Source organism: Microtus pennsylvanicus, chromosome 11, assembly GCF_037038515.1.
Source record: "Microtus pennsylvanicus isolate mMicPen1 chromosome 11, mMicPen1.hap1, whole genome shotgun sequence".
Classification (NCBI taxonomy): domain Eukaryota; kingdom Metazoa; phylum Chordata; class Mammalia; order Rodentia; family Cricetidae; genus Microtus; species Microtus pennsylvanicus.
This window is the reverse complement of record NC_134589.1, coordinates 91,245,090-91,260,239: the sequence shown is the minus strand read 5'-3', so window position 1 is coordinate 91,260,239 and position 15,150 is coordinate 91,245,090. Positions and strand designations below refer to the sequence as shown.

At 47.2% G+C, this 15,150-nt stretch overlaps 1 protein-coding gene across 6 annotated transcripts; it reads left to right on the top strand.

The window, feature by feature from the left end:
* Positions 1-1,616: 1,616 nt before the first annotated feature.
* On the top strand, positions 1,617-14,823 carry Rnps1 (RNA binding protein with serine rich domain 1). Of its 6 annotated transcripts, none has more exons than XM_075941647.1 (9): positions 1,617-1,745; positions 2,403-3,047; positions 6,655-6,842; positions 7,073-7,228; positions 8,583-8,774; positions 9,987-10,089; positions 10,355-10,508; positions 13,316-13,457; positions 14,022-14,823. In XM_075941647.1, exons 3-9 carry the CDS (start codon positions 6,772-6,774, stop codon positions 14,119-14,121), a joined length of 918 nt encoding a protein of 305 aa, XP_075797762.1. In that variant the 5' UTR covers positions 1,617-1,745; positions 2,403-3,047; positions 6,655-6,771; the 3' UTR covers positions 14,122-14,823. The 6 variants fall into 6 exon arrangements, with proteins under 6 accessions (XP_075797762.1, XP_075797768.1, XP_075797766.1 ...); XM_075941649.1 differs by lacking the exon at positions 1,617-1,745 and adding an exon at positions 3,362-3,481 and having other exon boundaries at positions 2,996-3,047; XM_075941651.1 differs by lacking the exons at positions 1,617-1,745; positions 6,655-6,842 and adding an exon at positions 3,362-3,481 and having other exon boundaries at positions 2,967-3,047.
* Positions 14,824-15,150: the final 327 nt, after the last annotated feature.

Below are 15,150 nucleotides of genomic sequence, written 5' to 3'. Positions count from 1 at the left end.
CAGTAAGGCCCAAGCTGTTTTCAGGTGGCTGCTGTACCTGGCCGCCTAACTCTTCGCAGGGACCCAGGAGACAAGGCTGTTTCCTCTGCTCCCCATGGCGGGACCCAGTGTCCACCGGCCCAAGAGCAAGTCCTGTGGGACAGTTACTATGTTTCCTCATTTAGTCCTGTACCCAACAAAGTGGCTCCACAAAGACACTGTGTCACTGCGTGTAGAACCTGTTGGTTAAGACAGAAGGGAGTAGAGGAAGCCCTACCTGCCAGGTATGGAGACACACACCTGAAATCACACTATTGGAAAGCAGAGGCAGAGGATGTCCAAAAATTTGAAGCCAGCCTTGGCTACACAGTGAACGTCATGACAGACAGGGACACATAGCAAGATCCTGTCTAGAATGATAGGAGGAACTGACCCTATCCTAAGCAGCATGGTTACAAGTATCAGAAATTGAGCCAGTGGTGGCACAATACTTCCCAGCATTCCAGAGGCAGAGGCAGGTGGATCCTTGTGAGTTTGCGGCCAACTTGGTCTACAAGTGTTAGTTTCAGGGCTGGAGAGATGGCTCAGTGGTTAAGAGCATTGCCTGCTCTTCCAAAGGTCCTGAGTTCAATTCCCAGCAACCACATGGTGGCTCACAACCATCTGTAATGAGGTCTGGTGCCCTCTTCTAGCTTGCAGACATACACACAAACAGAATATTGTATACATAATAAATAAATTTTTTTTAAAAAAAGGTTTCAATCACTTTTAAAAAATTTTAAAAAAAAAGAGTTAGTTCCAGGACAGGCTCCAAAGCCACAGAGAATCCCTGTCTCGAAAAAACCAAACACACACATACACACATGTGCACATAAAGAAAATTACAGACCACTGGTTTAAAACCACAGTTTACTGTTAGCCATTCATGAACTATGGAGAAGGCAGTGCACGGCTGTCATCTTCAGGATCTTGGGCCAGGCTGGCTTCAAACTCACAGAGGTCCGCCTGCCTCGGCCTCCCAAGCGCGGGATTAAAGGCGTGTGCCTTCTTTGCCACAGCTGCCACCACCACTACCACCTGGCTAGAGATTCAGTCTTACGATTCTGAATGTTTCTGCATACAAAATGGTAAAGTCTGGTAAATGCTCAGTTTTCAGAGCTCAACAGCTGACAGTACACTCGGTTATAAAAATCCGTAATATTTAGCAACAAATTTTATCAAAGCATCTGAGTAAATCATGCTTTTAGATTTAATATAAAATGTGTTGAAGCTTACACGAATGCCAAATTAAATTACTTCAAACATTTGGGGAAAAAAGCAGGGGAGAGGGTGTTATGTTAGCTCAACTTGTTCTGGCCTCACCCTACCAGCCATGGTGGGGTCCCTAGGCTGCCTCCTGCTTCAAGGTCCTCAATGCTGCGCTGGACTCAAAGCTCTGGGTCTGAGGCCCCCAGAAGTCTCTTTAAACAGACTCCGCTAAATCTTCAGAGAATTGTACCCGCTGCCTGCTTAACTATCACCATCTCGGAGTCTCAAGGGCCCTTCCCCTACAAGAAGAGGCTGAAGCCCCTGGGAGATGGCTGATCTTGGTTGTCAACCTGACTGGATTTAGAATTAACCACGAGGCACTCCCCCACGATTTTGTTGCTCCTCTCTGGCAAGAGTGTCTACCTTTTTGCTGCCATCTTTCACTTACACCAGAACCCAACTTCTTCAGCCTTTCCAGGATGCAGACGGTCACTGTTGGATAACCCAGACTGAATCGGGTAAGTTAACATGTTTATTTACTTATTTGTTTTCATTCTATCAGTTCTGTTCCTCTAGAGAACAGCTAATATATCCACTTACCACTCATACCTGACCACAGCAGACACAACAACAATACAGGAAAATAAGCTTATGTTAAATATCCCACACAACAAATCTTAAGAGCAGCAGGGGTACCTGGCCAGACCGACTGGATCTGCCAACCCCACCCCAAGACTGCAGAGGCAGGCTCCTTTTCCTAGCCTGTGACCAGCTCCTTGGACTCTGCCATCTTCTCCCTCCGTCTCTTATACACGTTGGCTTCTTTTCTATCTTTCACTGCAATATGTAATCCAAATCTAAGCCACCTTTGTTCCTTCCTCCTCAACTTAGATCTGTTCCTCTCTTCCTTGCCGCCTCAAACCTGTTTGGATAACCGCAGGAACTGTGTGCGTAGCCTTTACTTTCGCAAATAATCACAGAGCAAGGAATGTGCCAGGCTGAGTTGGGAGGCGGGGACACCACGGGGGGCGGAGAACGCTACTCTATAGTCTTGTGCCCAGACAGGGACCTCTATGTCCTGACAGTGACCCTCACCCAGACTGGCGTTCCTTTTCTTCTCCCAGCGAACCTGAACGCCTTTCTTTGCACCTGTTGTTCCCTCTGCCCCTTTTCAGAAATGTCACCTCGAAGACGCCTCCCCTGTTGCAAGTCTTCAACTCCTTTCTTTTTGGCCTCCCTGGTCTCCTGCCGCACCAGTCGACCGAATCCCACCAGCACGGAGACCGCGTCTACGCGATCACCAACACACTACCAGAGTTTTGACTGCACGAACCCACCATCTGTACCAGCCTGTCCCTTCAGAACCGCGCGGCTCTGCTTTGACCCTCTCCCGCAAAGACTGTGCGGCGCACCGCTCCCTGCAGGACCTTGGGCCCTACAGACGGCGCAGATCAGGTACTCAGAGTCAAAGAGAGAGGTAACCAGAATAGCTTCTTCCGCCCAGACCCGCTAGACGCCAAAGGGTGGAGCCCTGCGGTCCCGGCCAGCCAATCACCGCGCGCTCCAGGACGCGCAAACCGAGTCCCGGATCCTATAAAAGATCCACTCCGCAGGAAAGAAAAAGCAAACCGCTGCGACACTCTCCTGCAAAGCAAACAGCCGCTGTCCTTTCATTCTCCACCGCTCTCGTGCATTGGCTGAGGCACCTGACGTCATCGCTGCGCGACGACGCCGTCTTCCCGCTTCTCAACTCTGACGACAGAGCGGCGCCGACCTCCGGGTCTGAGAAGAGCGGGAGGAGGTGGCGGCCTCGGGAAGATGTAAGTTGGGGAGGAATCCGGCCGCATCCGTACTTCGGGGACCGCCTGCCGGGCTTGGTGGGGCGCATCGTGGAGCCGGTTGCGTCCCGCAGCCCCGCGGTGTGGTAGAGGCCTGCCGGCGACGCGCACAGCCCGAAGAGAAAGAGAGGTTCAGGTCGGGCGGAGTGGGAGGCGTCGAGGCCGCGGCCCGGAAGTGGTCGCCGCGGTCGCAGACGGAAGGGCGATCCCGCACCGTTAGCTCGGCGGCGGCCGGCTTAGCTTGCGGGACTCCCGGCAGCTGCGAGCGCCGCCTCTTCTCTTGTTTTCTCGTCTAGCTGGAGACCTCGGCTCGCCACGCCGGGCCCTGCCTGAGTTGTGAGTGGAGAAAGAGGGTGGGAGGCGAGGTCGATATAGTGGCCGGAGCGGACGGTGCCGATGGTGAACCGGCCTACAAGGTTGGCTTTCTCTTAGATCTCTTCTCACGAGTGTTTATCGATCTCCTGTGTGCAGTCCTCAGCTCCGGGCCTCGAGTGTCCGGCCCCCAGGGTGGACTGAGCACGGTTACCGAGCTGGAAGGGAGAATATTGAAAGGTTACGGTTGATGGTAGAGACGTGGAGTAGGCGTCCTTTCTGTACTTTGTGCTTCTTCGTAGGCACCGCGGCTCAAATGTGCTTTTATATGTCGAGAGTGCTTTGAAGGTTGCCGAAACGGCCTCTGCTCTAGATGTAACTAATTGTTTTCTCCTCTCTCTGGCTGTCGGACGCACGCCTTTCCGGAGGACGGGGAGGTGACCAAGGTCCTGGGCTGGTGCCTGCACTTGGGAGAACAGAGAACCTCACCTTTGCTTTCTAGCACTCGACCACAGCCAGCAAAGTGTTTGCTCACACTATGGTTACAATTTGTAGACTGCTTAAAAATACCAGGTTCTGCTTGCTTCATAAAAGTACTTTGTGATAGTTGGGCTGGGGGTGCCCAAGCGGAATCTGTTCTTTGCCACCGGTACCAACCCTAACCGAAATGTTAAAGCACACACCAGAATTAAATAACTTAGTATGGGGAAACACACATATTTAGTATTCTTATGTTGATTATGCTATAAAGATAATTTTTGTTATCTTATTAAAAAGCTAATTTTAGGACCCACACACTACCTTTAATCCCAGCACTCGGGTGTCATGTCTCTTGAATTTGAGGGCTGCATAATGAGACCCTGTCTCAAGAAAGAAAAACCTATTAACTTTGGACTGTCAGTCAGTGTCAGTAGTAGAGTCCTTGTTGAGTGGATCAGGCTCTGGGGTTTTTTGGTTTGCCCTTTGTTTTTGTGGTTTGTTTTGTTTTGGAAACAGTGTGTCCAAACATTGTAGATCAGGCTGGCCTCAAGAGATCCTCCTGCCTCTGCCTCCCAAGTGCCAGGTTTAAAGGCGTGTGCCACTATTCCCCAGACCATTTGTTTGTTTCTGAAGCAGCGACTCTCACTGTAGACCAGGGTAGCCTCCACAGAAATCCACCTGCCTCTGCCTCCCAAGTGCTGGGGTTAAAGGTGGGTACCACCATTGCCCAGCCCTACAAGGAAACTCGAGGTTGTGTTCATGGCTCACATTCTTACTGGGCAGTCCTGCTCTGTGTGAGCTCTCCCAAAATTAATCTTTTTTTTTTTTTTTAAGACAGGGTTTCTCTGTGGTTTTGGAGCCTGTCCTGGAACTAGCTCTTGTAGACCAGGCTGGTCTCGAACTCACAGAGATCCGCCTGCCTCTGCCTCCCGAGTGCTGGGATTAAAGGCGTGCGCCACCACCGCCCGGCTCCCAAAATTAATCTTAAGGTGAGCTGTTACGGACTTGATTAAGCATTCAGAAGTCAGGTGTGATGAGGTAAGAGCGGGTGTGGATGTAGTTTCCAGACGTGAAGAAAGCCCTTTAACTGTCACTTATCGCTGAACTTGAAGTTTTGGTTGGGTGCCTTGTCGGATTTACAGGCAGCCGAGGTCAGGAGAGGTGAAGCTCTAGTCATGGCTGAGTTGATGGGATGCTTTTGCCTACCATGCATGAGGTCCTGGTCTCAGTCTCCAGCCCCACGTAGAAAGCCCATAATCCCAGGTGGAGGCAAGAGAATCAACAATCAGACTTTCCTGCATAGGACATTTTAGGCCAAGGCCAACCTGGTCTACATAAGCAGTTCCAGGACAGCTAAGGCTACATAATACAGAGTCCTATTTCTAAACAAAAAAAATATAAAACTAACAGTGAGTACCAGCAAGGTGTATTGGCACGTGCCTTTAATTCCAGAACTCGGGAGGCGGAAGCAGGAAGAGTTCCAGGCAAGTCTGGTCTATAGTTCCAGGGCAGCCAGAGCTATGTAATAAATAGACAGATCCTGTCTCACAGTAAAGAACATGGTTAAGAATGAGTGCCATGGCCGAGATGACAGTAGGGAAGCACAGAGTCAAATGCAGGCACGCTTGTGTACTCCAGACCATGGGTTGCTGTCTTCCCTGGGGGGTGTCTGTAGCATGTTTTATAGCCCTGGAAAGGAGCTGTTCCATTCATCTGTCCAGAGGCAAGGGCTCTTCTCTTTTGGGTTAGAATATTTCCTCAGCAACATTTAGAAGTGCCGTCTCTGAAATCAAAACCCAATGGTCTATTCTTTCTCTCTTGGTTACAGTTGAAGAAAGGAGGCCTTTGCTTGTATTTTTGCTCCCTAAAAAGAGAGCATAGGAAGCAGTTCTAAATTCAGTTTTTGATAGTCATTTAGCATATTGCTAAACCTTTAAACAACCTGTAAGATCTCACCCCATTCCATTCCAAGTTTCAAGGTGCAGAAAGAATTCAGTATTTGTGCCTGCCTAACTGCTGCCTAGATCCAGCAGGTCACATTTTCTCACGTTTGCTTTATGTTTACCCTGTAAGACCTGACAGTCTTACAGGGTATTGTGTAGCCCTCCTGGCTGTCCTAGAATTAGCCCTGTAGAGCATGCCGGCCTTGATCTCCTCACCTTCTTTGTCTCCCGAGTGCTGACATTAAATATGTGTGCCACCACAGCCTGACTTTATGTTCTGATGTAATGTTTTGTCCATTTGTGTTGAATATTTAATGCTTTGGTGTTTGTCATCCTCAAAATGACCTGATCATCACTCCAGTGTATCCACAAAGGAAATTACAGCAAGAAGACAAATCTGAGCATGGCAGTTGATCTGCCAATTGGGGTTTTCTCCTCTAAAGCCATTGTGGTATCTAGTACTTTTTGAAAGCCAGCAAACTTAGCAGTGAACTCTAGAGTTGTGCATGCTCTGAAATAACGTTGATAGGTACAATTATCACTCCATTTCTTTAATGAAAACAATGAGGAAGCTTAATATTCCTCTTGTGTGTTGGGCATGTAATAAATTTTGTAGATTTTTTCCTATTTAAAAAAAACTAAGGTGGCCGTTTCATTTGTGCCTCTTACGGGAGTAGGAAAAAAAAACCCATGAGGAAGTAAGGGCTGTCCTCTGAGTGTCCAGGCTGTGTGGACACTAGCTATTTGCTGTGTTCCCTTGCTCTTTTCTTGTGTGCTCAACTTTTTGTTGCAAAGTAGATTTGTTGCCTTGTCAATTCGTTTACTCTATTTAAATCCTTTTATCTTGTTACTAGGCTGCTCTTTGGCGTAAATTGCAATCGATTAGGGATCGTTTCTCAGACTCGAGTTAGAAGTGAGAGTTCAGATAAGTGAGGCCGACATTGCTGCTTTGAACACCTCAGAAGGGGAGAATGGATTTATCAGGAGTGAAAAAGAAGAGCTTGCTAGGAGTCAAAGAAAATAATAAAAAGTCCAGCACTAGGTAATCCTTCTGTAAGATTTTTCTAGTGCTATTTTGGGGGTGCTTGCTGTTTTAGGGACCCTCAGAGAGGGGAAATTTTGAGTTCTACAGTGAGTGTCCTAACCCACAGATGGTTTTGCTCTGTGATCAGCTGGGATCTTAGTATTCCCTCTGGACCCCACTGCTGGGTTGTACTATTCCAGGGCTTGATCAAGGGAGCTTGCAACCTCACATTCTTCCTCACCATGCAGGGCTCCTTCTCCTACCAAGCGCAAGGACCGCTCTGACGAGAAGTCCAAGGATCGCTCTAAAGATAAAGGGGCCACTAAAGAGTCGAGTGAGAAGGATCGTGGCAGGGATAAGACTCGGAAGAGACGCAGTGCTTCAAGTGGAAGCAGCAGCACCAGGTGGGGCAGAGGGGCCACTGCTGCAGCCCTGTCTTCCTTCACGGTGAAGCCCACCAAGGACGACCTTTTCTTTTTAGGAGGGTGACACGTTTGTGTGTTAGAAAGTCAGAGATCAGCCTTGGGTGTTAAATTCCTTCCCTTGGGGAAATGTAAAGGACATCTGCCCTTCCTGTGCTCCTACCAACAAACCAATGTCAATGTCCACTGACACTCACTCCAGGGAACTGTTGAGTTTGTTAGGGTTACTAGTGCCGTGGGTGCGGGCTTGCTATCAGGTATGGGTGATGACTCCCCTGTGGTTGTGTAGATGGAGTTCCCACCCCTCATAATCCCCTACTTAAAGCATCTGCAAGGCCGTGCGCAATTAGGGCAGAATTGCATCCTACAGCTGGTTGAAAGGGCTGGCTGAATACTTCCTGAGGATCCCTTCACCTCCCTGTCTCTTCCTTCCAAGAGACCAGCCCAGCTGTGATGACCTTTGGTGTGCAGGCCCAGCTGAACTGAGAATAACAGCAGTTTGGCTGGGAGGGTAGTACTGTATAACGTGTTACACAAGAGCTTTCTACTTTGTTTTGACAGGATTACATTAGTGCCTAAGACTTGCCAATTAAATTGAGGCCAAGGGAAGGGTACCTTTTCTTAACTACTTTAAAAGCAACCAGACCTAGGGTTGTTGACAAGACCCTAAGTTATGGCATGCTGATTTTGAGTTTCATCTCATATATGGTCTTGATATGTAATGTATGTTGTATATGGATATGAACTCTTCTATGATACTAAGAAATGTGATGTTTAGATGTCATGAACTGTTTCTCTCGCAAGTATTAATCATTCTTTAATTCTGAATTGAGATTGGATGGCTTCAGTCTAGAGCCTGTTTTTTTTTAAGTATATGACTTGCCTCCATGTATGCATACATACCATGACTGTGCCTACTTCCCACAGAAGCCAGAAGAGGGCATTGGGTCCTCTGAAACTATCACAAGGCAATTGTGAGCTGCCATGTGGATGCTGGAAACCAAACCTAGGTCCTCTGGAAGTGTTTTTAGTTGCTGAGCTGTTTTTTCAGCCCCTTGAGCTCAGTTTTTGGTAGTTGAAAGCCTGCCTGAGTATCTACAGCCCTGTTGCAAGCTGAGGTGGTGATCTGACCTTGGCTAGACTCCTGCCTTTTCTCCATTGGTAAAGTTTAGGGTTCTGTACAGGTGACAACAGCCTGTCTTTTCTTTCTGGACCTGTCAGGTGTCATTGCTGACAACTTAAAGAACTAGGAGGTCCATTTCCTGCTGGGCAGTCTTTGTGCAGAAACGCGACTCTTGCTCATTGTTAACTCTCTGATCCCCCACCTTTTCCTCAGGTCTCGATCCAGCTCGACTTCCAGCTCAGGCTCCAGCACCAGCACAGGTTCAAGCAGTGGCTCTAGCTCCTCCTCTGCGTCCAGCCGCTCTGGGAGCTCCAGCACATCCCGGAGCTCCAGCTCTAGCAGCTCCTCCGGCTCCCCCAGCCCTTCCCGGCGCAGACATGACAACAGGCGGCGCTCCCGCTCCAAGTGAGTGCACGGTGGCTAGCCTGCTCATTGCCATGGCTATACATAGGAAAAGTAGATCAGGGACTGACAAGTGCCTCAGCAGTAAAGGGTTTTGCTGCCAAGCTTATGACAATCTGAGTTCAGTCTCCAGGATTCACATGGAGGTGGGTGTGTGGTCACTCCCACAAGTTGCCATCTGACTTCCACGTATGTATGCACTATAGCACAAAAGTACATATTTTTTTAAATTGTTTGTTTGTTTGTTATGCACAATGGTGTTTTACTCACTTGCATGTCTATGTGAGGGTGGGGGATCCCCTGGAACAGGAGTTACAGACAGTTGTGAGCTGCCGTGTGGGTGCTGGGAATAGAATAATTGAACCCAAGTCCTCTGGAAGAGCAGCCAGCGCTCTTACCTGCTGAGCCATCTCTCCAGCCCATGATTGATTGATTGATTTAAGTATGTCATGGGAAAGTGGTGGTGCATGCCTTAATCCCAGCTCTCAGGGTGGTCTACAAGTTATCCTCTAACCTGGAGACACGTGCTGCCCTGGCCTTGCCCACACAGAATAAAAGAGTTGGGGGGTGTCTTAATTTGAAGGGTTTCTAAATCAAGGATAACGTCATAGTCGGTGTTCCTTTGCTGTGAAAAGACACATGACCAAGGCAGCTCTTATAAAGGAAAGTGTTTAATTGGAGCTGGCTTACAGTTTCAGAGGTTTACTCCATTATCCTCATGTGGTGGGGAGTATGGTGGCAGTGAAGGCAGCAGAAGAGATAGACACTGAGCCTGGCTTGAGTCTTTGAAACCTCTTAAGCTCACCTCCAGGACTCCAACAAGACCATACCTCCAAATCCTTTCAAATAGTGCTATTCCCTAATGACTAAGCATTCAAATAAATGAGCCTATGGGGCCATTCTCATTCAAACCACCATAGGTAATAATATAGGTGAATTGATAAGAATTCTTGGCTGTTCAAGCTAAGTAGAAACCTTAACACCATTGCTGAGGCAGGCTTTCACTAGGCAGTGTAGGTTGGCTTTGAACTTCTAGTATTCCTCCTGCCATGACCTCCTGGGTGCTGGGGTTTTAGGCAGATACCACCACACCCAGTTGATATTTTTCTTCCTTTTTCCATGTTGGGGACCAAATCTGAGATCTTGCCCTGAACTCTATCCTCAAACTCACTATGGTTGGTGGAAACTGAATTTCTGGGTGTTTTGTATTTTCAGATCCAAACCACCTAAAAGAGATGAGAAAGAGAGGAAAAGGCGGAGCCCTTCACCTAAGCCCACCAAAGTACACATTGGGAGGCTCACCAGGAATGTGACTAAGGTACTGATCCATGAAGGCTGGACAAGCTGGTGTCTGGCAGCAGGTGCACCTAGAATGGAATCCATGACTTGATTGGAACACTGCTTAATTCTTTCTATTGGACTTAATTTATTATTTATATCCAGGAGACTTGTACCCCAGTGACACATCTTGTCATGTAGCAGAATGTTTTCACACTAGTGGGGATTTACTCAGCATTTAGTGCATTCCCTTTGACCGTTAAGTAATAAATAGGTAAACAAGGATGTGACCTTTCTCTCTGTAGGATCATATCATGGAAATATTTTCTACTTATGGGAAAATTAAGATGATTGACATGCCTGTAGAAAGGATGCATCCTCATCTATCCAAAGGCTACGCGTATGTAGAGTTTGAGAATCCAGATGAAGCGGAGAAGGCACTGAAACACATGGATGGAGGTGAGTGACCCTGTGGCCACCCTCAGCCCTGTCACCTCTGTCCTCACAGAGACCCGTTGTTTGTGGGACCATTTGGAGTAGGTTTCCAACCCAGGTTCTTTTGAGTCTCAGTGTAATCTCTTATTCTTTTGGCTTTTGAGGGGCTCACCACCCAGCTCCCAAATAAATCACACACGGAGGCCTTAGCTTGGCTTGTTTCTTGCCAGCTTTTCTTTTTTTTAATATGCATTTTTTTAAAGATTTATTTATGATGTATATAGTGTTCTGTCTGCGTGTATGCCTACATGCCAGAAGAGAGTGCTGGATCTCATTACTGCAGAGACTGAGAGCTGGCAGCTCACAATACCATCTGGGCCATTAACCTGTGTTGGGGAACCTTAGAGTCCTCAGATGCCCATTAACCTGTGTTGGGGGAACCTTAGAGTCCTCAGATGCCTATTAAGCTTTACAAATATCTAAAAGTTTTAATTGAAGTTTTGTTGTTGACTTTCTGTATGGGTTTTCTTTGATACTTAGCCACTTTAATTCCCTCAAGTGTTTCAAGAGTTGAGCATAAACTACCTGTGTTGTTCATATCAGCTCAGGTTCTATGAGTGACACCTTCACTTTCAAAGTGCTTGTCATCTGGTATTGCCAGAGTGCCTTTTTATGATCAGTTAAAAATCCAGGGAACTAACCATGCGATGGTGGTGCACACCTTTAATCCCAGCACTCTCAGAGGCAGAGGCTGGTGGATGTCTGTGAGTTCAAGGCCAAACTGGTCTATAAGAGCTAGTTCCAGGACAGGCTCCAGAGCTACAGAGAAACCCTGTCTCGAAAAACATGGGGGTGGAGGATGGGGGAGATTCAGGGAACTAGAGTGGCCTTTGCTGACAGTTGGCTACTTGATGTCTTATCTGTTGTTCAGTTAATGCAGTGACATTCTTCATTGGCGCTGGTTAGACTGGGTTTTGTCATGAGGGTGCCTGAATTAGCCTCTAGGTATTGGCAGGCAGGAGCCTTTGTCAACACTGAGGCTAGGTTTGGGCTCTAGGGACCCTAGATGTGGAAACAGTCTGTAGCTGTTAGGTGTCCCTAAGTTTGCACCTCAGTGCTCTTTGGTTTTCTCTCTCAGGAACCCTATAAGTTCCTGAGATTTGTGTCCAACAGTGCCTCCTCCCTGTTTTTAAAATCATCCCTAAATTTTTCTTTGTCTTTCCTTTTATTTGGAAATTAGTTCATGTAGATAGCTGTAGAACTCTTCAAACAAGTGTCCTTTTTTTTTTTTTCTTTTTTCTTTCCCCAGCCTGAGCTTCCCACTGTCCTTTTTAAATAGGAAGTTCAGGGCCAGGTGTGCCTTTAATCCCAGCAATTGGGAGGCAGAAGCAAGTGGATTTGTGAGTTTGAGGTTGGTCTGGTCTACCTAGTGAGTTCCAGGACAGCCAGGGCTATGTAGTGAAACCCTGTCAAAAAAGAAACTCAGCTATTGATGGCACCTTCTTGCCCCTGCCAAGAGCCTCCATCCTGCCCTTAAGTCCCAAGCTATCTTGTAACTTGTTCCATTAGTTGGTGGTTCTGTGTCTTCTACCTAACAGGTTTCAACACGTTTTCAGAATTGCGTGTTGTAGTAGGACAGGCCAAGCAGTTTCTTTTTTTTTTTTTTTTTTTTTTTTTTTTTTTTTTGCTTTTTCGAGACAGGGTTTCTCTGTGGCTTTGGAGCCTGTCCTGGAACTAGCTCTGTAGACCAGGCTGGTCTCGAACTCACAGAGATCCGCCTGCCTCTGCCTCCCGAGTGCTGGGATTAAAGGCGTGCGCCACCATCGCCCGGCTCCAAGCAGTTTCTTTATTAATTAACCAATGACCTTCCTCCATCAGTGTGTGGATTGTCTGTCTTCAGGGAAGTTGTTCCGGTGCCTCAGTTAGTGTCTTTTTTTTTTTTTAAATCAAATGTAAATATTTTTTTTTAAATGTATTTAACTTTGGGCTGGAGAGATGGCTCAGTGGTTAAGAGCACTGACTGCTCTTCTAGAGGACCCGGGTTCAATTCCTAGCGCCCACATAGCAGCTCACAACTGTCTAAAGATCCAGTTGCAGGGGATCTGATACCTTCACACCAATGCACATAAAATAAAAGTTAAATAAACCATAAAAAAGAAAAAATGTATTTAACTTTATTTCATGTACATTGATATAATGATGTCAGATTCTCTGGAACTGGAGTTACAGACACCTGCAAGCTGCCATGTGGTTGCTGGGAATTGAACCCGGGTCCTCTGGAAGAGCAGTCAGTGCTCTTAACCACTGAGCTATCTCACCAGCCCTCTCAGTTAGTGTCTTAAATCTCATCCCTGTGTTAGCTTTTCCTGGTGTTCCTTGTGTTATTTTATGATTATTTACCTTGGTATACTGAGCACCTAGATTGGTGCTTGCCTGAGGTAGGTAGGGTTTTATTTTGTATTTGAGACAGGGTCTACCTATATACCCTCGTCTGGTCTTACCAGGACCTTTCTGTGTAGGCGAGGCTGGCTACAAATTCTCAGAGATCTACCTGTTCTGTCTCTGCTTCTCCAATACTGGGGTTAATTTTGATATTTTTGTTTGATTTGACTTTGAGGCAGTATATATTTATATTTATATATTTAGTTTATATTTATATATATAAATATATTTATATTATATATATCTCACTATGTTGCTGAGGTTAACTAAGGGTTACCTCCACCTATTGAGTGCTGAGATTCCAGGCATGTGGGACCACACCATCACAGGTATGAGTATGGTAAGTACTTAATATTAGAGATCTTATGATTTTGTCCCTTTTTCTACAGGACAAATTGATGGCCAAGAGATCACTGCTACTGCTGTGTTGGCACCCTGGCCTCGGCCACCCCCACGGCGATTCAGCCCACCCAGGAGAATGCTTCCACCACCTCCCATGTGGCGCAGGTCACCCCCACGGATGAGGAGGAGGTAAATTAATTGGAATTGCCCTTGACCCATTTTTATGTGATTTATAAACCCAAATGGCTGTGGCAACTCTGGGCTCCTTCATTGTTGTCCATTTGGGGTTGAATACAGAAAGAAGGTCACCATATTGCCCTTGGGTACTGGTCAGAGAAAGGACAGTCAAAATATGTGTATTGACAGGCACAGATGAGGCCCTTCCAAGGAACCTCCTCTAGAGTCTAAGCTAGCATGGGTCCTTGAAACCCAGTGCAAGCTCTCTGCTCTGGGTGAGGGGCCTGCTTGGCATGGTGCACAAGCCTTTCTTTAATCCCAGCACTGGGGAGGTAGAGGCAGGTGGATCTCTGAGTTCTAGGATAGCCTGGTCTACACAGTGAAACCCTGACTGGAAAAACCAAAAAGAAAAAAGATTACAGGAGGGGTTAAGAGAGGAGCTTTGGGGTCAGACAGTAGAAGCCACACTTCATAGGGTTGTAAAATTAGAGTTATCTTCGGAAAGGCCAGTTTGCCCCCACAGCTGTGCTTCTTGGGGCTTTTTGCTTTTGGCTGACCACGTTTCTCTTCCTGCAGGTCTCGCTCTCCAAGGCGCAGGTCCCCTGTGCGTAGGAGGTCTCGATCTCCTGGCCGCCGCCGCCATAGGAGCCGCTCCAGCTCCAACTCCTCCCGATAAGCAGGGACGTTGATTCGTACCTCTGTAACTTATGTTCCCCCAACTCAGTTTTGTCCTTTCTTTAGCCAACGAGGATCTGTAGGGAAGGATCCCATAACGGGGTGGGCTTTGAAGACAGCAGTTGAGATATTTCCTCTGCAGGAGGATTCTGGCTGCAGAGGTACTGTTGATTCAGGACTGTGCCCATAAAAGTGCCCTGTAGTTTTCTGGCTAGAAAGTTCACCCTTCCCCTTCTTGAGAGTCTGGTTTATAGCAGAGCCAGCTGGGATGAGCAAGCCTCCATATTGCAACACACGGTTTTCCACAGATGACCTAGGACCTAGGCAACCTGGTCGTGCTCCTGCTGCTGCTGTGCCACATCTGCAGAAAGGGGACCAAGCTGCTGTGCTCTGAGGCCTGACCATGCCCCCTTTGGAGTCCTCGTCAACTTCTAGGGTTAAACACCTTTATCTTTCCCTACCCCCAGGTCTGTTATTCTGAAATTGGTGAGCCAGTTCTACAGGGTCCTCATGGAACCTGCCGTTCACAGGGATGTTGCAGGTTAACCGTGGCAGTGTATTCATTGCCTGTTTTTGCTTTTATTGTACAGTCAGTACTATAAATTTTGTTTTGAGTTTTATGACTTTGTAGTATTTTAGATAAAGTCATTTGTACTTGTGTAGAGAGGACTGTTGAATAAACCTTGGACTAGATGCAAACTGAGTGCTGGTGTCGCTGCCTCCTTCTTAGTCCAGAAGAGTCAAAATTTGTGTCCGCCCAACTAAGAACTCACTTTAGGCTTAATTCCCCAAGTGGCTTTTCTAAAAGCTCTCAGCCAGGGGGATCCAGGGTTTGTGTTTGGAGAGAGATCAATACCGTGGATGAGAAGCTGATTCTGCCTGAGGCTGCTACTGCTGTGTTCTGAAGATGTGGAAATAATTTCCTGTCCCCTACTGGTCCTGAGTTTCCGATTATCCGTCCCCCACACCACAGAAAAGTCTATGCCAGAAGGAAGACTTAGAAACGTTTAAAACAGGAGTAAACATTGAG